This window comes from Thunnus maccoyii, chromosome 20 (genome assembly GCF_910596095.1).
Source record: "Thunnus maccoyii chromosome 20, fThuMac1.1, whole genome shotgun sequence".
NCBI lineage: Eukaryota > Metazoa > Chordata > Actinopteri > Scombriformes > Scombridae > Thunnus > Thunnus maccoyii.
The window spans coordinates 12,739,908-12,755,263 of NC_056552.1; the positions used below are offsets into that span (position 1 = coordinate 12,739,908).

Consider the following 15,356-nt stretch of genomic DNA (forward strand, 5'->3'; position numbering starts at 1 on the left):
CTCATCACTGCTATTTGACACTGCTGAGAGCCGACACAGAAGAATTAGTGTCATAATATTTGTTTTCATGCCTCTAACAGCATGATGACATGAAGCAATATTTTTTAATCAGTAATTCTGCGTCTTGTTTTGATCTTATATTATTTATTTTTTTTTGCTTGAAAGGAGTCAACCATGTTGCAACAGAGTGTAAGTGTCACCTGGATGTGTGTTTCAGCTCTATTTCTGACAGTTACATTTGAAATTCATTGTTGATTTAGTGATTGCTCCATCAAATATCGGCTATAATAGAAACTGCATTTCCTGAGCAGATGAGATAAGGTTACTGAATCACCGGTGCTGAGCTCATCACTGACACACACACACACACACACACACATGCAATTCCCTTGTACAGCTGTAACAGGCTTCAGGGGCTTTTTTCTCCCCCCTATCGCTTTTAAATACATTTCAGGTGCAACTGCAGGTTTTTTTTTTTTTTTGCTCTGTTATTTTGTGTTTATCCCCAATTAACCTGTTTTTACTCAGAGGAAATTGTTAAATATTTTCCATTTTAACATTTTTCTCCTTGTAGCTCCATTTTCTTATTCTCACTGTTAATTCATTGGAGCACAGTTAATCAAAAAAATATGTCACTGACTTTATAGAATAACTGGTGTGCGTGTAAAATGAACAAAAGCAGACAACAAAAACATAATACTGTTTTGTAGCCATACACTTACAGGGATATCTTATTATTTCATATGATCAAATTATATATTTTTTAAACATTTTTTTCCTTCTGTTTAACGCAATCACCTACAGTTCACAGTAGCTCACACGTGTCTCCTTTTATAGGCTGTATTTCGAACACGAATAAACCACGGAGAAATCTGCATCAGTTATTTGTGTCCAGTCTGGCTGCTGAGGGAGAAGAGAAATATGAAAGCAGCCCCAGCCTGTGCTGCCAGTGAGGAATTCAGGTTAGTCCCAGAGGACATCACACCTGTCAAGGAAGCAGGATGCAATAACACCCTCCATCCCAAAAAATAGATCTGAGGAAACATTATCTAATACAATGAAAAATAGATCTAAGGACGTGACAAAGCAGATAAAATAGGAAAACAAGCTTGGAGTAATAGCTTTTATACTGCTTTGATAGGCCCTCTAGTATTTGGTAAGCAAAAATAAATAAATAAAAAGGACACATGCAAAAGTAGGTTATGGAGCATGAATGTGAAGGGATGGTTTGGATTTAAAAAAACAAAAAACTTTAATTGAAGCTATAATGTTAACTTCATTTGGCCCCAGTGTGACAGACTGGTCGGGAATGGTGGAGTCAAACTGGTTGCAAACAGCCTGAGGAAGTACCTTCTTTTCATTTTTTTTTTTTTTCACCGGGAGACCGCCCATCTGCGCGTTTAATCCACATTTGCAAGCAACTCCTATCTTCCTCCTATTTTACCATCACTGTCCTGCTCCCAAACTGCCTTTTTCCTCCTCACATGCTTTTCACTGCAGTCGTCCGCCGGCTTCCTCCAGCCTCCCCTCTCTCTCTCGCTCTCTCTCTCTCTCTCTCTCTTTCTCTCTCTCTCCCCCCCCCCCCCTCTTCTCTCTCTTTTTTTTTCTTTCCTCCTATTTATGAAAACGTCACTTCAAGTCCCTCCCTGTTTGAATCTCATTAGTTTCTTGTGTGTTTCTCCCTGTCAATAATCCTGAATCCAGACTCTCTCTATTTCCATCCCTCTCTATCTGTCAATCAGCGCCGCCTTTGAACTGAAAACCACTCCGACCAACTTCAACTCACTCAATCCGAGCGGCTCGACTCCTTCTCCGGCTTCCTTTTTCTGCCAAGATTCCCTTCTTTTTTAGTTTTGTACCAACCGCCAGAGCTTTGGAAAACGCCAATACAGACCCCAAACTTAAACTCGGACTTCCCAGATCACCGAGATCAAGGGTTTAAAACTTTGTGTTTTTGCCCCCCAAACAAAAATATTTTTGCTCGGGAAAAATGCCGCAGCTCAACGGCGGTGGAGGGGACGATCTGGGTGCAAACGATGAAATGATTTCCTTCAAAGACGAAGGGGAGCAGGAAGAGAAAATTTCGGAGAACTCCTCGGCAGAAAGGGATTTAGCAGATGTCAAATCTTCTCTTGTAAACGAGTCGGAAACGAATCAAAACAGCTCGTCGGATTCAGAGGTAAGTTACAGGCTAAAAAAAAAAAAAAAAGAAGAAGAAGAAAAAAAAATCAGGGGATCGATCGGCTGTGTTAAAGTAGGGGCCTACATTTGTTACATTGTAGCTGTGATAGACTTGAGAAGAAAGTTAACTATCAGCCTCGTCGCCCGTTGTGTTAACTTTAACGCAATCCCTGTGTTTCATTGCATTTCAAGGCGGAAAGACGGCCTCCGCCTAGATCTGAAACTTTCAGAGACAAAACAAGAGAAAGTTTAGAGGAGGGTGAGTTTGTGCTTTATTATTCCCGTCTTGTTTTTTTTTTTTTTTTTTTTTTTTTTTGCACTATGACATTATGTGCCCGGCGGAGGGGATCTCCCCCGCTTTATTGCTCAAGTGCATTTTTTTAAAGAAAAAAAAAAAAAGTTTTAAGGCCACTTTATAAAAAAAAGTTTTCTTCTTTTCCCCCCCCCGCCATGTTAGCTGCGAAAAGGCAAGATGGAGGGCTGTTCAAGAGCCCACCGTACCCGGGCTATCCATTTATAATGATCCCCGATCTCACAAGCCCCTACCTTCCCAATGGATCACTTTCTCCAACAGCACGCACAGTAAGTTCATTTATTTAAACTGTATGTGCACACACACACACACACACACACACACTCCTCACACACACACTCCTCACTAACACACACACACACACACACACACACACACACGGACTCCCGAGTGGACACGGAGACAGCAGGCAGACGCGGAGAGTTGTCACCCAGAAATGCAGCCGATTAAAAAAAAAATGTAGAGCCAAGTTGTGCAACTCCTCCTGAAGTGTACAGTACAGAGGCATGCATGTCCGCCTGCAGCCTGTGTGTTTGTCCTGACCAGCAGCTAGCATGCTAACAGTGCTAAAAAAAAAAAAAAAAAAAGCCCATTCTGGTTATTATGGCAGCTCATGTGACATTTTCAATGATATGCTACCATTTGTTTTTTTTAAAAACTTTCACAACAACTTTTTTTTTAAATTAAATGCATGAGAAATGTGGAATTTAGTATAATTATTGTTATAATTATTGTGTAGGGTACTACTGTATTGCAGGCTACAAGTGCATGTTTTTAAGCCACTGAATAATGCAATGGGCTTGTGTTTGCACAGCCTCATCAAAAATGCCCTTTTTTCCTAACACAAGCTGCATGAGCATTCAGACCTTTACACTGGCTCTCTCACACGCTGCAAGCAGTGTGAAGCAATGTAAAACCACACAAATAAAAATCAATATGCAAATGAGCTTTTCAAAGTTATTTGCATGTGTCAAAGCGTGTAAAGACATTATGTGAAAGGTGCATGCATTCAAATTTGACAGCTCTTCCCCCCCCCCCCCTCCGAAACATTGGATAATTTTTATTTTCTCATTGATACATATACATATATATATATATGAGTGTATATATATATATATAATTTTTTTTTAATGTGATTTATTGAATGGAAATGCAACACTGCTGTGCTCTGCATGTGCACCACCTTTTGCTGCTAATGAAGAATCCATTGCTTTTTTTTATTTATTTATTTATTTTTTTAAAAAAAGCATGTGCTGTGTAAACCCATATTTATAAATAAATTCATGTTATTTATTTAGACACAATCAGCCATGCTATAATTATGCACACTTACTCATTTGCCCAGCACCTCGCCAGTCCCACTGGACTATGGCAATCCTTAAGCGGCATAATTTTCTCAACCATGGGTGTTTTTTGCCCCCCTATTTTAAACGGTTGCAATTACAAGTCTGCGCTTTAGGACCTGTCATCTCATTTTACAAGGTTAAGGCAAAGACCAGGCATTAGGAAATATGACCCCTCCACCCCCCCACCACGACTTCGGCTCTGGCTAACGAAACTGATATTTGTCCCCTCCCTTTTTTTTTTTTTTTTTTTTTTTTTTTTTTTTTGGTGCACTGTGCACACCTTGAAAATAAATGCACATCTGACACATAATGCCTTCTTTTGTGTTTGACACAATTTCTGCTTTTGAGTTCAACATGATCACTCAAGACTTTCACGCAAAATAATTTTTTCTGCTGCTTACACAATTCTCTCTACGTCTGTGTGTGTGTGTGTGTGTGTGTGTGTGTGTGTTTTTTTTATAATTTCAAAGATTTTATCATTCCCAGCACACATGAGAACATTTTACCATTCTTTCCCTCTTAGTCAGCCAGCCTTGTTAACGCTACCGGCTGGTATGTGGAATTAGTCACTCATTATTCTCATCAGTACTGACACAAACACTGATGCACAACAACACACATGATGTGGACTGAAGCACTTCCTTGTTCCAGAGATTTGTAGTTTTCTTTGTGACTATCACAGTACTGCGTCCTGTACTAGTCTGTGGAGCGCTCATTTCATTGTGCTTATACAGCAGTTAGAAAAGCAGTAAATTGTGCAGTGTGTGGCTAGAGGATGCTGCGGCGAGACAGTGTTGACCTTTGCTCTCTTAATTCCACCTCTGAAATGTTATTTTAAGACAAATTTCAGAAGAAGGATCTTTTTTATGATTTTTTTTGAATACACATTGCCTGATTTGTTACCTGTTGTTTAGTTGCCTCACTGAATACACCACATTTCTGTATTCAAGATTGCAAGATTTCAAAGTCCAGTGCAGACTGTTGAGGAGGTGCTTTGTTAGTATTAAAGAAGACAACATTTATTACAGCTTAACTCACAGATCTACCTGAACAGTGAACATGGTTTTCGGCTTGCGGTGGTCTTCCTACTGTACAGCCTCGGCCCCCACTGTCTGCAGCGCCCTGTGTGTCCAGCCATTAGAGCTTTGAAGTCAGCGGTCGCTGTAATATAAATGTATTAGACTTAAAGCTGGCATAAATAATTCACCTGGACATTGATTAGCTGTCTTGCTCCCTAACGTGTCATGTTAAGGCACTGAATATGACTGCTAGTATTATTGGAATGAGACTTTTCTCTGTCTTGTCATGAAAAGCTTTGATTCTCGCTTCATCTCCCTTCATTTTTCTCCTTCTGCTCCTCTCGGTTTTGGGCGACGCTGTGATATTATTTTTAGGAATGTGGATTTCAACATCAAGGCCTTTTTTTAAATCTGTTTTGTGTTTTTTTTAAAAAATATTTTTAGGAGATGATTTTAATTGAGATTTTACATTTTTGTGTGGCTAAATTCACAGGCCTCTCTCAAGTGGAAATGTCTTATCAATTTAGAATTATTCTGTTTGTCTGGCACTGATCCTGATATACCGGGACATTTTACCTTGTTTCTGAGATTTTTGTTTTCGCATGACTTAAGGGGGGGAAAAAAAATCCTCCATGTGGTTACCATAATTTGTCTGACCTCTGGGAGCCATAACCAGTGAGAATTTGTTTTTCCTACCACCTAAGTCCAAGGAGGCTCACAATTTAGTATCATTTAGCAATTTGACATGAAGCTGTGCCTGGGCTTTAAAAGCCTTCCTGCCCTCCTCTCCTCCTCTCCTCTCCTTGCCGTCTCCCTCCTCCCTAAACCTCACACAAAGGCCTGCTGGATCACTGAGTGCAGGTTGAATTGGAGAAGTGGCCTGGCCAGTTCACCCCGGTTTTCTATCTCTTTTCACTTTCCCCCTGTTCCCTCTTTGCTCTCTCTATCTCCCTTCCTCTCTCTGTCTCTACCTTTTGTTTCCTGCCGATGCTAACATGGGGCTTGTGAAAAAAGGCGGCGGGTTAACTCCGGTGCTGTGGGCTAACATCACACCTCAACAGGTCTGGAGACTCAGAGGCTGAGGGAGGGCGAGCGGGATCTGGGCGGCCAGCTCTCCTGCATCGGGGCTGCAGGGCCGTAAATCCACTGGCTTTATTTACTGCCTCTCGGACTTATGAATGTTAAGATATTTGACGCCACCCCTGGCCCCATAATTCTCCAGGCCTGGAGAATTTTGGCGGAGGTTTTAAGTTTCGACGTATAATTACGAGTAGTTTAAAAAAGAACAAGAAAGTAGAGGGGGGGGGGGCTGGGGAGGGGGGGGGGGTGGGGGTGGGGGGGGGTGGGGGGGGGGGGGGGGGGGCGAAAATGCAACACCAAGCATCCACCTCTGTGTTTAGAGTTAAAAAGGACGCTCCCAGAACCTGTGGCGATTCTACTACCAAGACGGTGGAAAGGCTTTGTGGTTGAAACAATAGCATTTCCCTCTTTGTTTCAGTGGTGTTGTTGTACCGGTATCGCTCATGTTGCAGCACATTAAAAAAAAATAAATCCATTTCACACAGGCAGACTACTTCCTTTAACATTATTATTTTAGGAAGAAATAATGGCGGATTTTATGGTCAGATTATTGTAATGAACGTTTCACGAGTGAATGCAACACCACCTCCTTTGTGCTCTCACGTGCACACATTGCTGTGGCCTTATCTGTTATAATTGACACAGACAGACAGTATCTTTCCTAAACGTGGCAGCAGCATAAGCATAACAATGGTATATCATATGGATTATGTGTGTTCGGCTGCTGTAAATGGATTTTTGGCTGTGACAAGAGGAAAGATAGTTTAATGCGGATTTAAGGGATAGGGCCCACACCTTATCAAATTGGCTTTACATGTTAATAGGGCCTAATTGGTGTCCGCGGGGGGTTTGTGGCACGACGCGGCCGCATTTTGTGCCTCCAGCCGCAAAATGCACTCTGAATTTAGTTGGAAGGTTGCGCTCCTTTTGTCTTGCAAATCACTTTTGTTTACAAAGTATGGCGGAAGCGGCTCCCGCTCTGTCTCTCCCTCCCACTACTCCTTTTTGTGCTCACTCTCTTCCTCTCTCTGTCTCTCTCTCTCTCTCTGCTGTTTCTCTCATCCTATGCGAGGAGAGAGGGGAAAGAAAAGGTCCTTATTTTTTCTTCGACTCAATAAACAGTCATAAAAAAGTACAATCTGCTTTGGATTTGAGGAGTTAAGTTAAAGAAAGGGGGGGCTGGGAAGCAAAGTTTGGCACCATTAAACTAAAATTGGGGCCTGCTAGACATTAGCGGTGCACAGCACATTCTCAGAGCTTAATTAGTCCGAACTGTAATTGTTCATGGTCTGCCAATAGGAGTAATGCTCAGGAAAAGTGGAGTTGCACTAAATCGGCCCAGGGTTTTTAAAACAATAAATCACTCGCATATTTGTGCCGTGATTCAGATGGAGGCTCGACCTCTCCCATCTCGACATGTGGTAAATTGTAAAGTCAATGAATCGCAGATGTAGGGGTGGGGGGGTGGTGGTGTAAGGGGGGGTGGTGGTGGTGGTGGGGGGAACTCAGAAAGAGAGGGAGAGGGAGTACAGTAAGGTTTTGTTAGTGCCTGGTGAATGAATGGAAAAGATTTGTGCAGTAAATATTTACTGAGGAGATATATATATATTTTCTCCTCCAGTTAACGGGGCTTAATTGTCTAATGCTGATGATGTTGGCAGGCTGAGCCGTGTGAGAGCTTATGCGCCCGTTGATCTGTCACTCTGCTTGAAACACCACAAAGGCAGAAAAAAAAAAAAAAAAAAAAAAAAATCAGTCAGTTTGTGGGTGTGTTTCTAATCAGATTTTTAACTAGTGCAAAGGGAGTCGTGGTTCCCTGGTGGCGGTGTGAGCTGGGTTTGGGTGTAGCTAATGTTCAGCTGCAGTCAAGTCTGGTTTGGAGCTGAACCTTTTTTTAATTAAATCATTGACTTCATTGTTTTTAATGCAATGACAGCTAATCTGATGCCTAATTTTGACTTCAATGCAACAGATAATGCTTGTTACTCATTTAGCCTGATGAAATTTGTTTTTTTTGCAGAACAAATTATTATCAGAATGGATAAATCCATTTTCACCTCCTGTATCTTTCCCTGTTTCTGCAGTGAGCCACCACACTCTGCTTTTCTGTGTCTGTGCAAAGAAAAAAAAAAGGCATTAGTTTAGCAGCTGTGCACTGGTGCCCCCTCCTCAACCCCCAGTAACCCCCCCCCCTCTCTCAGCCTCAACCCCCCCCCCCACCCCCCCCCCCCCCCCACACCCACCATCCCTCTTCGCTCCCGCTTTCTCCCATGCATTTCTATAGAGCTCAACACAAAGATAGTACTGTACATCTGGAATGCAACTTTTGTCATCTGTTAAATATAGGCTAGCTGCTGCTGCTGGCCCACAGAGCTTGGGGCTCCCTGAAACATGGAAATTAAATTAATCTGCGTGTGTGTGTGTGTGTGTGTATACATGTAGCCACCAGTTAAATTTGTATACAGAGCATGCTGATGCTTTATTTGTATTTACAGGTTTTCCTTGAAGGCAGCACATTTTGCAGTCCCTAGGATTGTTGACGAGTTCACTTTTAAAGCAGTGCAAAAATATGCACAAAAGCTGAAATTTATTATCGACTCTGCTCTCATCTATTTAGTCGACAATACAGAATCAAAGCCTAAAAAAAATTCAGCATTTTACAATATTTAACCATGAATATACACTAAAAAATCCTGACAGTACTTGTAAATACTTGCCATGCTATAATACTGCTCTTCTTGAATTGTGCATTTTTGCTGGACAGTGCTTAGCTGTTCCATTCATCCCTGTTAAGTGGCCTCTAGTACAAATGCACGTGTTTGTTGCTAGAATGTGAAGCTTCCTCTCACTTTCCAGCCAACAGAATTAACTTACATTGAGCTTCTCTTTCAAATAAAGAGTTACCGAAAAATGGCAATAAGATAATTCGTGGTGGTTGCTGGAGCTTTTATTGACAGTGTTACTGTGCTGAATCCAGCTGAAAAGATAAGGTTAAAATGACTATTGATCGCATCTTTTTAGATATGAAGATTATGGTTAGGGTTAGGATTAAATGGTTTCAAGGGATGATTACCTAGAATCTGTATTTTTTTTTTTAGAAAGAGTCATAATTACAAAAACCACTGTAAATGTCATTTTATAGTGAGCCAGTTTGAGTGTTGAAGAGTATTTCAAGTATTTAGTCTTGTGGGGCTGTGGATGTGCATCTAACCATATTTTACACTGCAGTGTATTTTTGATGGAGGGTAAGAAATCCACAGAATGTTATGTGAAGAATTGTTTGAGCTCAGGTATCACTCCAGAAATACTTCTGGTATGTGCATTTTTTTTTCCCCCCCTCTTCTTCTTTTCCTCGCCTGAATGTGCATATTTCTGTAAGTTCATTCATAATGGGACCAGAATGCTCCAGTAGCCAAATGAGTTCACCAGTAGCGGAGTGGGAGGGAAAGCACCGGGGCGGGAGGGGGACAGAGAAAAGCGGGAAATGTGTGTTAGGACTTTGGGTGTGTGTGTGTGTGTGTGTGTGTATGTGTGTGTGTGTGAGTGGAGGGAGGACGGAGGGGCGACGGCAGGGGGGGGTGCTGGGGGTCGGACGCACAAAAGCCGTCTGAATAGAGCGCATAATTGCTGTTAATGCCAGGGCAATGAGAGCAGCGACAGTTCCTGGTTAGATGTCCAAACAATAGTGCCCCTAGGCTTCACATTTATCTTCCCGTTTAAAAAAAAAAAAAAAACAAAAAAAAAAAAAAAACAGCAGGGACTGAGCGGAGAGGAACACAGATTGAAGCAGGCAAGTCTCAGTTTTCAGCCACGCTTGACGAGCAGGCATGTGTTCATGTGTGTGGTTTCTGCCACTGAATCAACCGCCCGCCCCCCCCCCCTCACACCCCCCCCCCCCCTCACACCCCCCCCCCCCCCCCCCCCCCCCCCCCCCCCCCCCCCCCCCCTGTGCTTCCCACCCTCATCGTCATCAAAAAATTTCCCTTAAAAGCTCCGGGTGAGAGGGCCGCTGTGACGCTGGAGGAATTCTGGTGGTGCCGGCCTTCTGTTTGGATTGTGGAGTGTGTTTGGGAAGGGTCAAAGTGCACCGGCGCTGACATGCTTTTCGTTGAGAAAGGAGCTTCCCCTCTCACCCCTTTTTTTTTTTTTTTTTTTTTTTTTTCACTGCAACTGATAGGGAGTGCTGGAGTCTCCATTGGAGTTTTTTTTTTTTTTCCAGCTTGTGTGTGTGTGTGCACGCAGGGAGGAGGTGCCACACTGCCATCACAGCTCTTAATGATCGTGTCGGGCTAGATAATGACTAGCTGTGCCAGTGTGCAGTGAACACCTGTGGTACACTCGCCTTTTATGGATGTGGTAGAATGCTCTGGAACGTAGCACAGTAGAAGAATCTCATTCATGCTAATATTTTAAAATCCTAATTTTTTTTTTCTGGTACATACATCAGATGGTAGTGGTACAAAATAATGCTATCTCTTGTACAACATAAGCAAATTTCATTTTCAGCCCAAAATGGAAACAAGATGGCTTATGTTACCACAGCTCATGTACATTCTGCAATATTCTGATTTATTACAAGATATTATACATAATGATATAAAGTTCCACTTGCATTATCAGAAGGTGTTCAGTTTCTTACAGTATTTTATGCAGATGGTGTTTTTCCCAGCAGTCTTGTTTTTCTATTGAGTTTGTATCTCCAGTCTTAATGTAGTCAGGGGAATTTGTGTATAAAGATAATCTGTTCAAAATGGCTCAGATGGGAAGGAGGCTTTTTGTGTGCGCTAAACACATAATGGAGGAGTTTAAGGTGATAAAACTCCAGTCAATGTATTTTTAATCTACTAATTAAACTTTTAATTGTATGAGGATAAGCTCCAAGGAGTGTGTGTGGTTATATGTGTGTGTGTGAGTTTAGGAAGCGGAGCGAGCGCACTAATGAGGTGATCGTCTGCTTGTTTGTCGTTAAAGGTGGTGGATTCATAACTGCCTGCGAAAGGTGAGGGAGGTTTTAGAGTGCAAGCAGAAATAAATTCATCTGCTAATCTGCGGATTATGGTAGGATTTGCAGGAGAAAAAAAAAGAAAAAAAAAAAAAAAAACTGTTGGCGAGATTACTTAAAAATGTACAAGGCTAATAAAATGTAACCCCTTTCCACTGACGTGCAGTGTGGAGCAGTGTTAGATTCCTGAGGAAAACAGATTAAGAGTAAATTCCCATGTTAGCTCTTTAACCAGCTGTTAGAAACCTATTTACACACAATAATAATAATACGCCTCTTGTAAGGAGACAGCTGTCAACTTATGTACACAGCACTAGATAACATTTCATATGAACAGCTTGTTACATCCACACAAGGCCTACCCCCTAGCATGCGAGCACTGGATTGCTCAACCATCGTGCAGGTAACGGTGTATGAAGTGGATGAAGTGTTTGTTTTGCTCCAGAATTTGATTGCTAGTGTAGATGTAAACAGCTTGCAGTGTTATTTCTATTTGCTCTATTTTCCATTGTTTCATTTATACTTTACAGACATTATTGAATTTTTAGTTGCCGTTCAAATAATATTTTTCTATTTTTTTTCCCCCAAAATGGATGTTAGTGAAACTCAAAACACCTCTATGGGTGTTGTTTTATGGTGTTTTTACCTTTCAAAAAAAAAAAAAGCCTCTCTGAGCCCCCCCCCCCCCCCCGCTGTTGTCAGTGTGCATAATCATTCCACTCCAGTGAGGGGCCGGTGTGTCAGCAGCGTTTGGGGTCAATTCCAAAAGTGAACAAATTGACTTACGGCACTGAGTGAATCGTCAATTGCCTTCCTCCCTCGAGGGGTCAGAGTGAATGGAGTGTCTTGTTTGGACAACTGTCCTGAGATGAGATGAGTGGCCTTCACCGCCCAAGCCGGTCGGGATGGACTGACGGATGGACGGAGAGACAGACAGAGAGACAGAGGAACCAAATGAACTGGCAGACAAACAGATAGGCAAGAGGCAACATGGCACTGTTGAGGCGGAAAACAATGCAATCTAGTAGCCCTGAAATTACTGTTTGATTGGAATAATGACCTGCAGTTCACTGTCGTTGGCAGCTCTGACGATATCCACTGCTGGGGCATTGACACAGGGAGGAAGCGATGACTGTTGTCTTCCTGTAATAAAACCAAGCCTGAATGACAGCTGATTTACAGGATCTCTGTGTTAAATATTAAATGTAGATTAATACTGCACATGTCCCCTCTACTCAAATTTACATGTTTGGAGCGGGATAGCTTTACGATGATTATTCTACATCCTGGTTTCTTCAATGATGGGGTCTGGAACCAAAATGGGACACAAGTCTTCCAGCAGGTTCCCCAGTGGCAGTTTCTTTTCCTAACTGAGGGATCCAGAGTGTGAGACTGAATTTCGTATTTGCTTTGGAAGCTACTTAAATGGAGCAACTCCTGTTAAAGTCCAAAATTAACACCACAAAATCCCAGAGTTTGTCTTTGTTGGATAAACCAGTAAGGAGATACAGGCCAGTAACTTTTGGATGAGTGTGTATAATATATCTATCTATGTGTGTGTGTGTGTGTGTGTATATATATATATATATATATGTGTATATATATACACACACATAGTCTTTAATGCTTGTGTTCTCTCAAACTTGGCTTGTGATGATCACCTCCAAATAACCTAGTAGTTAACTTGATGCACTGTTAGATAAACATGTGTACTGTAAACATATTTGTGCAATATAAATGTATTTTCCGATGATAAGCTATTTATTTCCATTAGCACGTAAGCCAAAGGTTGCTTTCTGATATTAACCATAAACCCAAACCACTGCAGTCATAATGAAAGTTTCAAGATTAGAGACTGGCATCACTAAGCAGGAGTGGCCTTTGTGTCATGTGATGCACGTCACAGTGCCCTTTAGAACCAGGAGGCTCTTTATCTCATCTTTACAGCCACCTCTATCTTTATTGGCTGCCACACTTTGCATATTTGAAATATCAATAAAGATAAATTTTCAGCTTCGTCATTACAGGTGGCGTCAAGTGGCAAAGATTTCAGCATGAGTCTTTTCAGCGACGTGATGGTTTTAAACATTACAACAGCTAATCTCTCTTCCGTGGGAGGTCGGCTTGGACTCTGGTAGTCAGCATTGAAGTAGCCAGCACAGCGCTCTGGAGCATTTCTAGTGGATGAGTCCAGTTTTGCATGTCTATAAAAGCTCTTTGTCTGTTGTGGATGACCCTTGCTGTTGTAAGGCCTGTATCTGTCTCTGCTCAGGCAGGCAGGCAGGCAGGCCTGCAGTGAGGATGCAGCAGCTGGCCGGGGCCCAGGCACAGGAATGCTATGTATGCTGTTTAAACAGTGGCTTGTCTCAGTGCAGGCCTGGAGGAGCAGAGGGAAGGAAGTTGCTGCATGTTTACATAGCTGAATTGTCCTTTGGGCCCCCCCAGTGTCTAATGCACTTCTGTTCAAACATTCACAAGTGTGGAGATGACCCCCACTGATGCTGATGTTCACAGCTTTGCCTCTTCTCTCTGTCTGAATGCGTGTGAACAATGAAGACTCATAGGCCCTACTTTCTTCCCTACTGTGGGTGTTTGCTGCTTTAACCTGCAGGCTTGGATGATAAAGTATTACAAAGCTCATTTTATCACACTGAGACACAAGGGAAGGGCAACAAGAAGCGATACAGACAGATGAAGAGATAGAAGGCACCTCATTGCCCTAACCAAGGTCCTGTCCAACAAGGAGCCAGACATTGACATACGGCGGAGTCGTCAAGCTAATTGTTGTTTGAATTACCTGTTATGATCCGATGACAAATCTCTCACACTCTTGCCACCAGAGCGGAAAATGTATCCGGGGATTGGCATGATCTTCGTGAGTGTGTAAACCTGGCTTCAACAAGATGGATAAATGCAATTATTGGGCAGACCTGGAGAGGAGAAAATCCATTTAAAGCCCGTAAAGCTAAGCAGGGGCCGTGGTTAATTCATTTGGCCAATTTACGGGTGATGTACGAGTGTCAGGGCACATTAGTCAGGCAGGGGAGAGGTGAGTGTGTGTTGGCTCAGTGGAGTAGATGGATGTGGGTGTGTATTTTTTTAGGAAAGGGGAGGGAGCTACATGTGAAGATGCTCTTTGGTTGCAGAGCAGTCTCCTTGAGACCTGGATCCTTACTCCCACCCCCCCTTCTTGCCGTCTCAGCGGACAAAACAAATGGAGCCTGTACATTGAAATGACAAAAAGATGCACTGAGTGCACTGAGTGGGCTGGAAGCGGGATTGCTTTGCAAATGAGGTGGGGAAACGTGGCTGTGGTCTGCTGGGCGGCAGAGTGAGTACCAACACTGTTTGCTCTACCGAGAGCTCAATCAGGTCCTGTCGTCTCCCCCACATCCTGCGAGTTAAATGACTGTGTTTTTCTATATGCAGCATAATGATTAAATGCCCTCAAAGATCAGACCTGTAACCTAATTTTGGTTCTAGTGTCGATCCGTCAAGTAGTGTCTTCACAAACATTCAGTGTGACTGGAAGTGACCGAAACATAAAGATAAAAGAGAAAGCGAAATGACAAAAACTGATAAAATGATACAGTGGGGCATGTGTCGATGTTGATGGTGTTACAATTCACTCTAACCCAGATTGACTCTCTCTGAACTCAGGGAAGTTTCAAATTGACTTAAAGTGTGGATGCAAGTGTTTATTGTGGGTACACAAGGCGGCGCGGTGACCGGTTCACCTGAGAAATCTTTCTTTTTTGGCCTCAGCAGTGTTTGTCCCAGCCACTGGCAGTCGCGCCTGTGTGACTTTTACTCTGTTATCATGAAAGCGTTTGTGTTTCTCAGTGCTCCAAGTTATTTTTCTGTCTGGGTTTCTTGTGTAGCGTGGACTGATTTGTGTTTATCAACTCTTGCAATGCATTGACATTAGATGGCTTAGTTCTGCTTAGTCTGTTACAGAGCTATTGTCTCACTGGAGCAAAACCACTCAACAGTTACACAAGCTGAGCGGTATGCAAAAACAGTGGTTAGAGCATAGCCCGGCGGGTGAGAGGCGTTGAGGGAAGCTTTGGTTTACAGCTCCAAGCCACAGCCTGATTCAGGGCAGGGTTTGCTATCAGACAGAGAGACATGAGAGGCTAAGACCTCTCTCACTATGATGCCGATGCTTTTTAAGTGGTTGAGATCATATTTAAGTGCCTCTTGGTTCAGTAGATTTGGATTGCCTGTGTGTATGTGTGTTTGCACTCGGTGTCAGAGGCAGTGTGTGTGTTAGCATTTGTCACCTGACTGCCAGGCAGCCGGCCTCAGGAAACCAGAGTCAGTGTGAATGCGGAGGCTTGTCAAAGACAGGTGCCAGTGCTGCTGCCCATGACTGCCGTACAGCAGCTGGGGAAAGACTCAGGCCCACGGTCAAG

General features: G+C 42.8%; 1 protein-coding gene across 17 annotated transcripts in view; it reads left to right on the forward strand.

Moving 5' to 3' along the window:
• The first annotated feature begins 1,584 nt into the window (after positions 1–1,584).
• The window catches only part of tcf7l2 (transcription factor 7 like 2), a 92,990-nt gene continuing 79,218 nt past the window's right edge, over positions 1,585–15,356 (forward strand). For 7 of the 17 annotated variants that reach the window (XM_042397032.1, XM_042397031.1, XM_042397034.1 and 4 more), the window contains exons 1-3: positions 1,587–2,179; positions 2,374–2,440; positions 2,639–2,763. In XM_042397032.1, coding sequence (XP_042252966.1) covers positions 1,991–2,179; positions 2,374–2,440; positions 2,639–2,763 — 381 coding nt within the window. In that variant the 5' untranslated portion in view covers positions 1,587–1,990. Of the gene's footprint in view, positions 2,180–2,373; positions 2,441–2,638; positions 2,764–15,356 lie in introns of all 17 variants that reach the window. The other 10 variants (XM_042397023.1, XM_042397024.1, XM_042397030.1 and 7 more) reach the window with 3 other exon arrangements.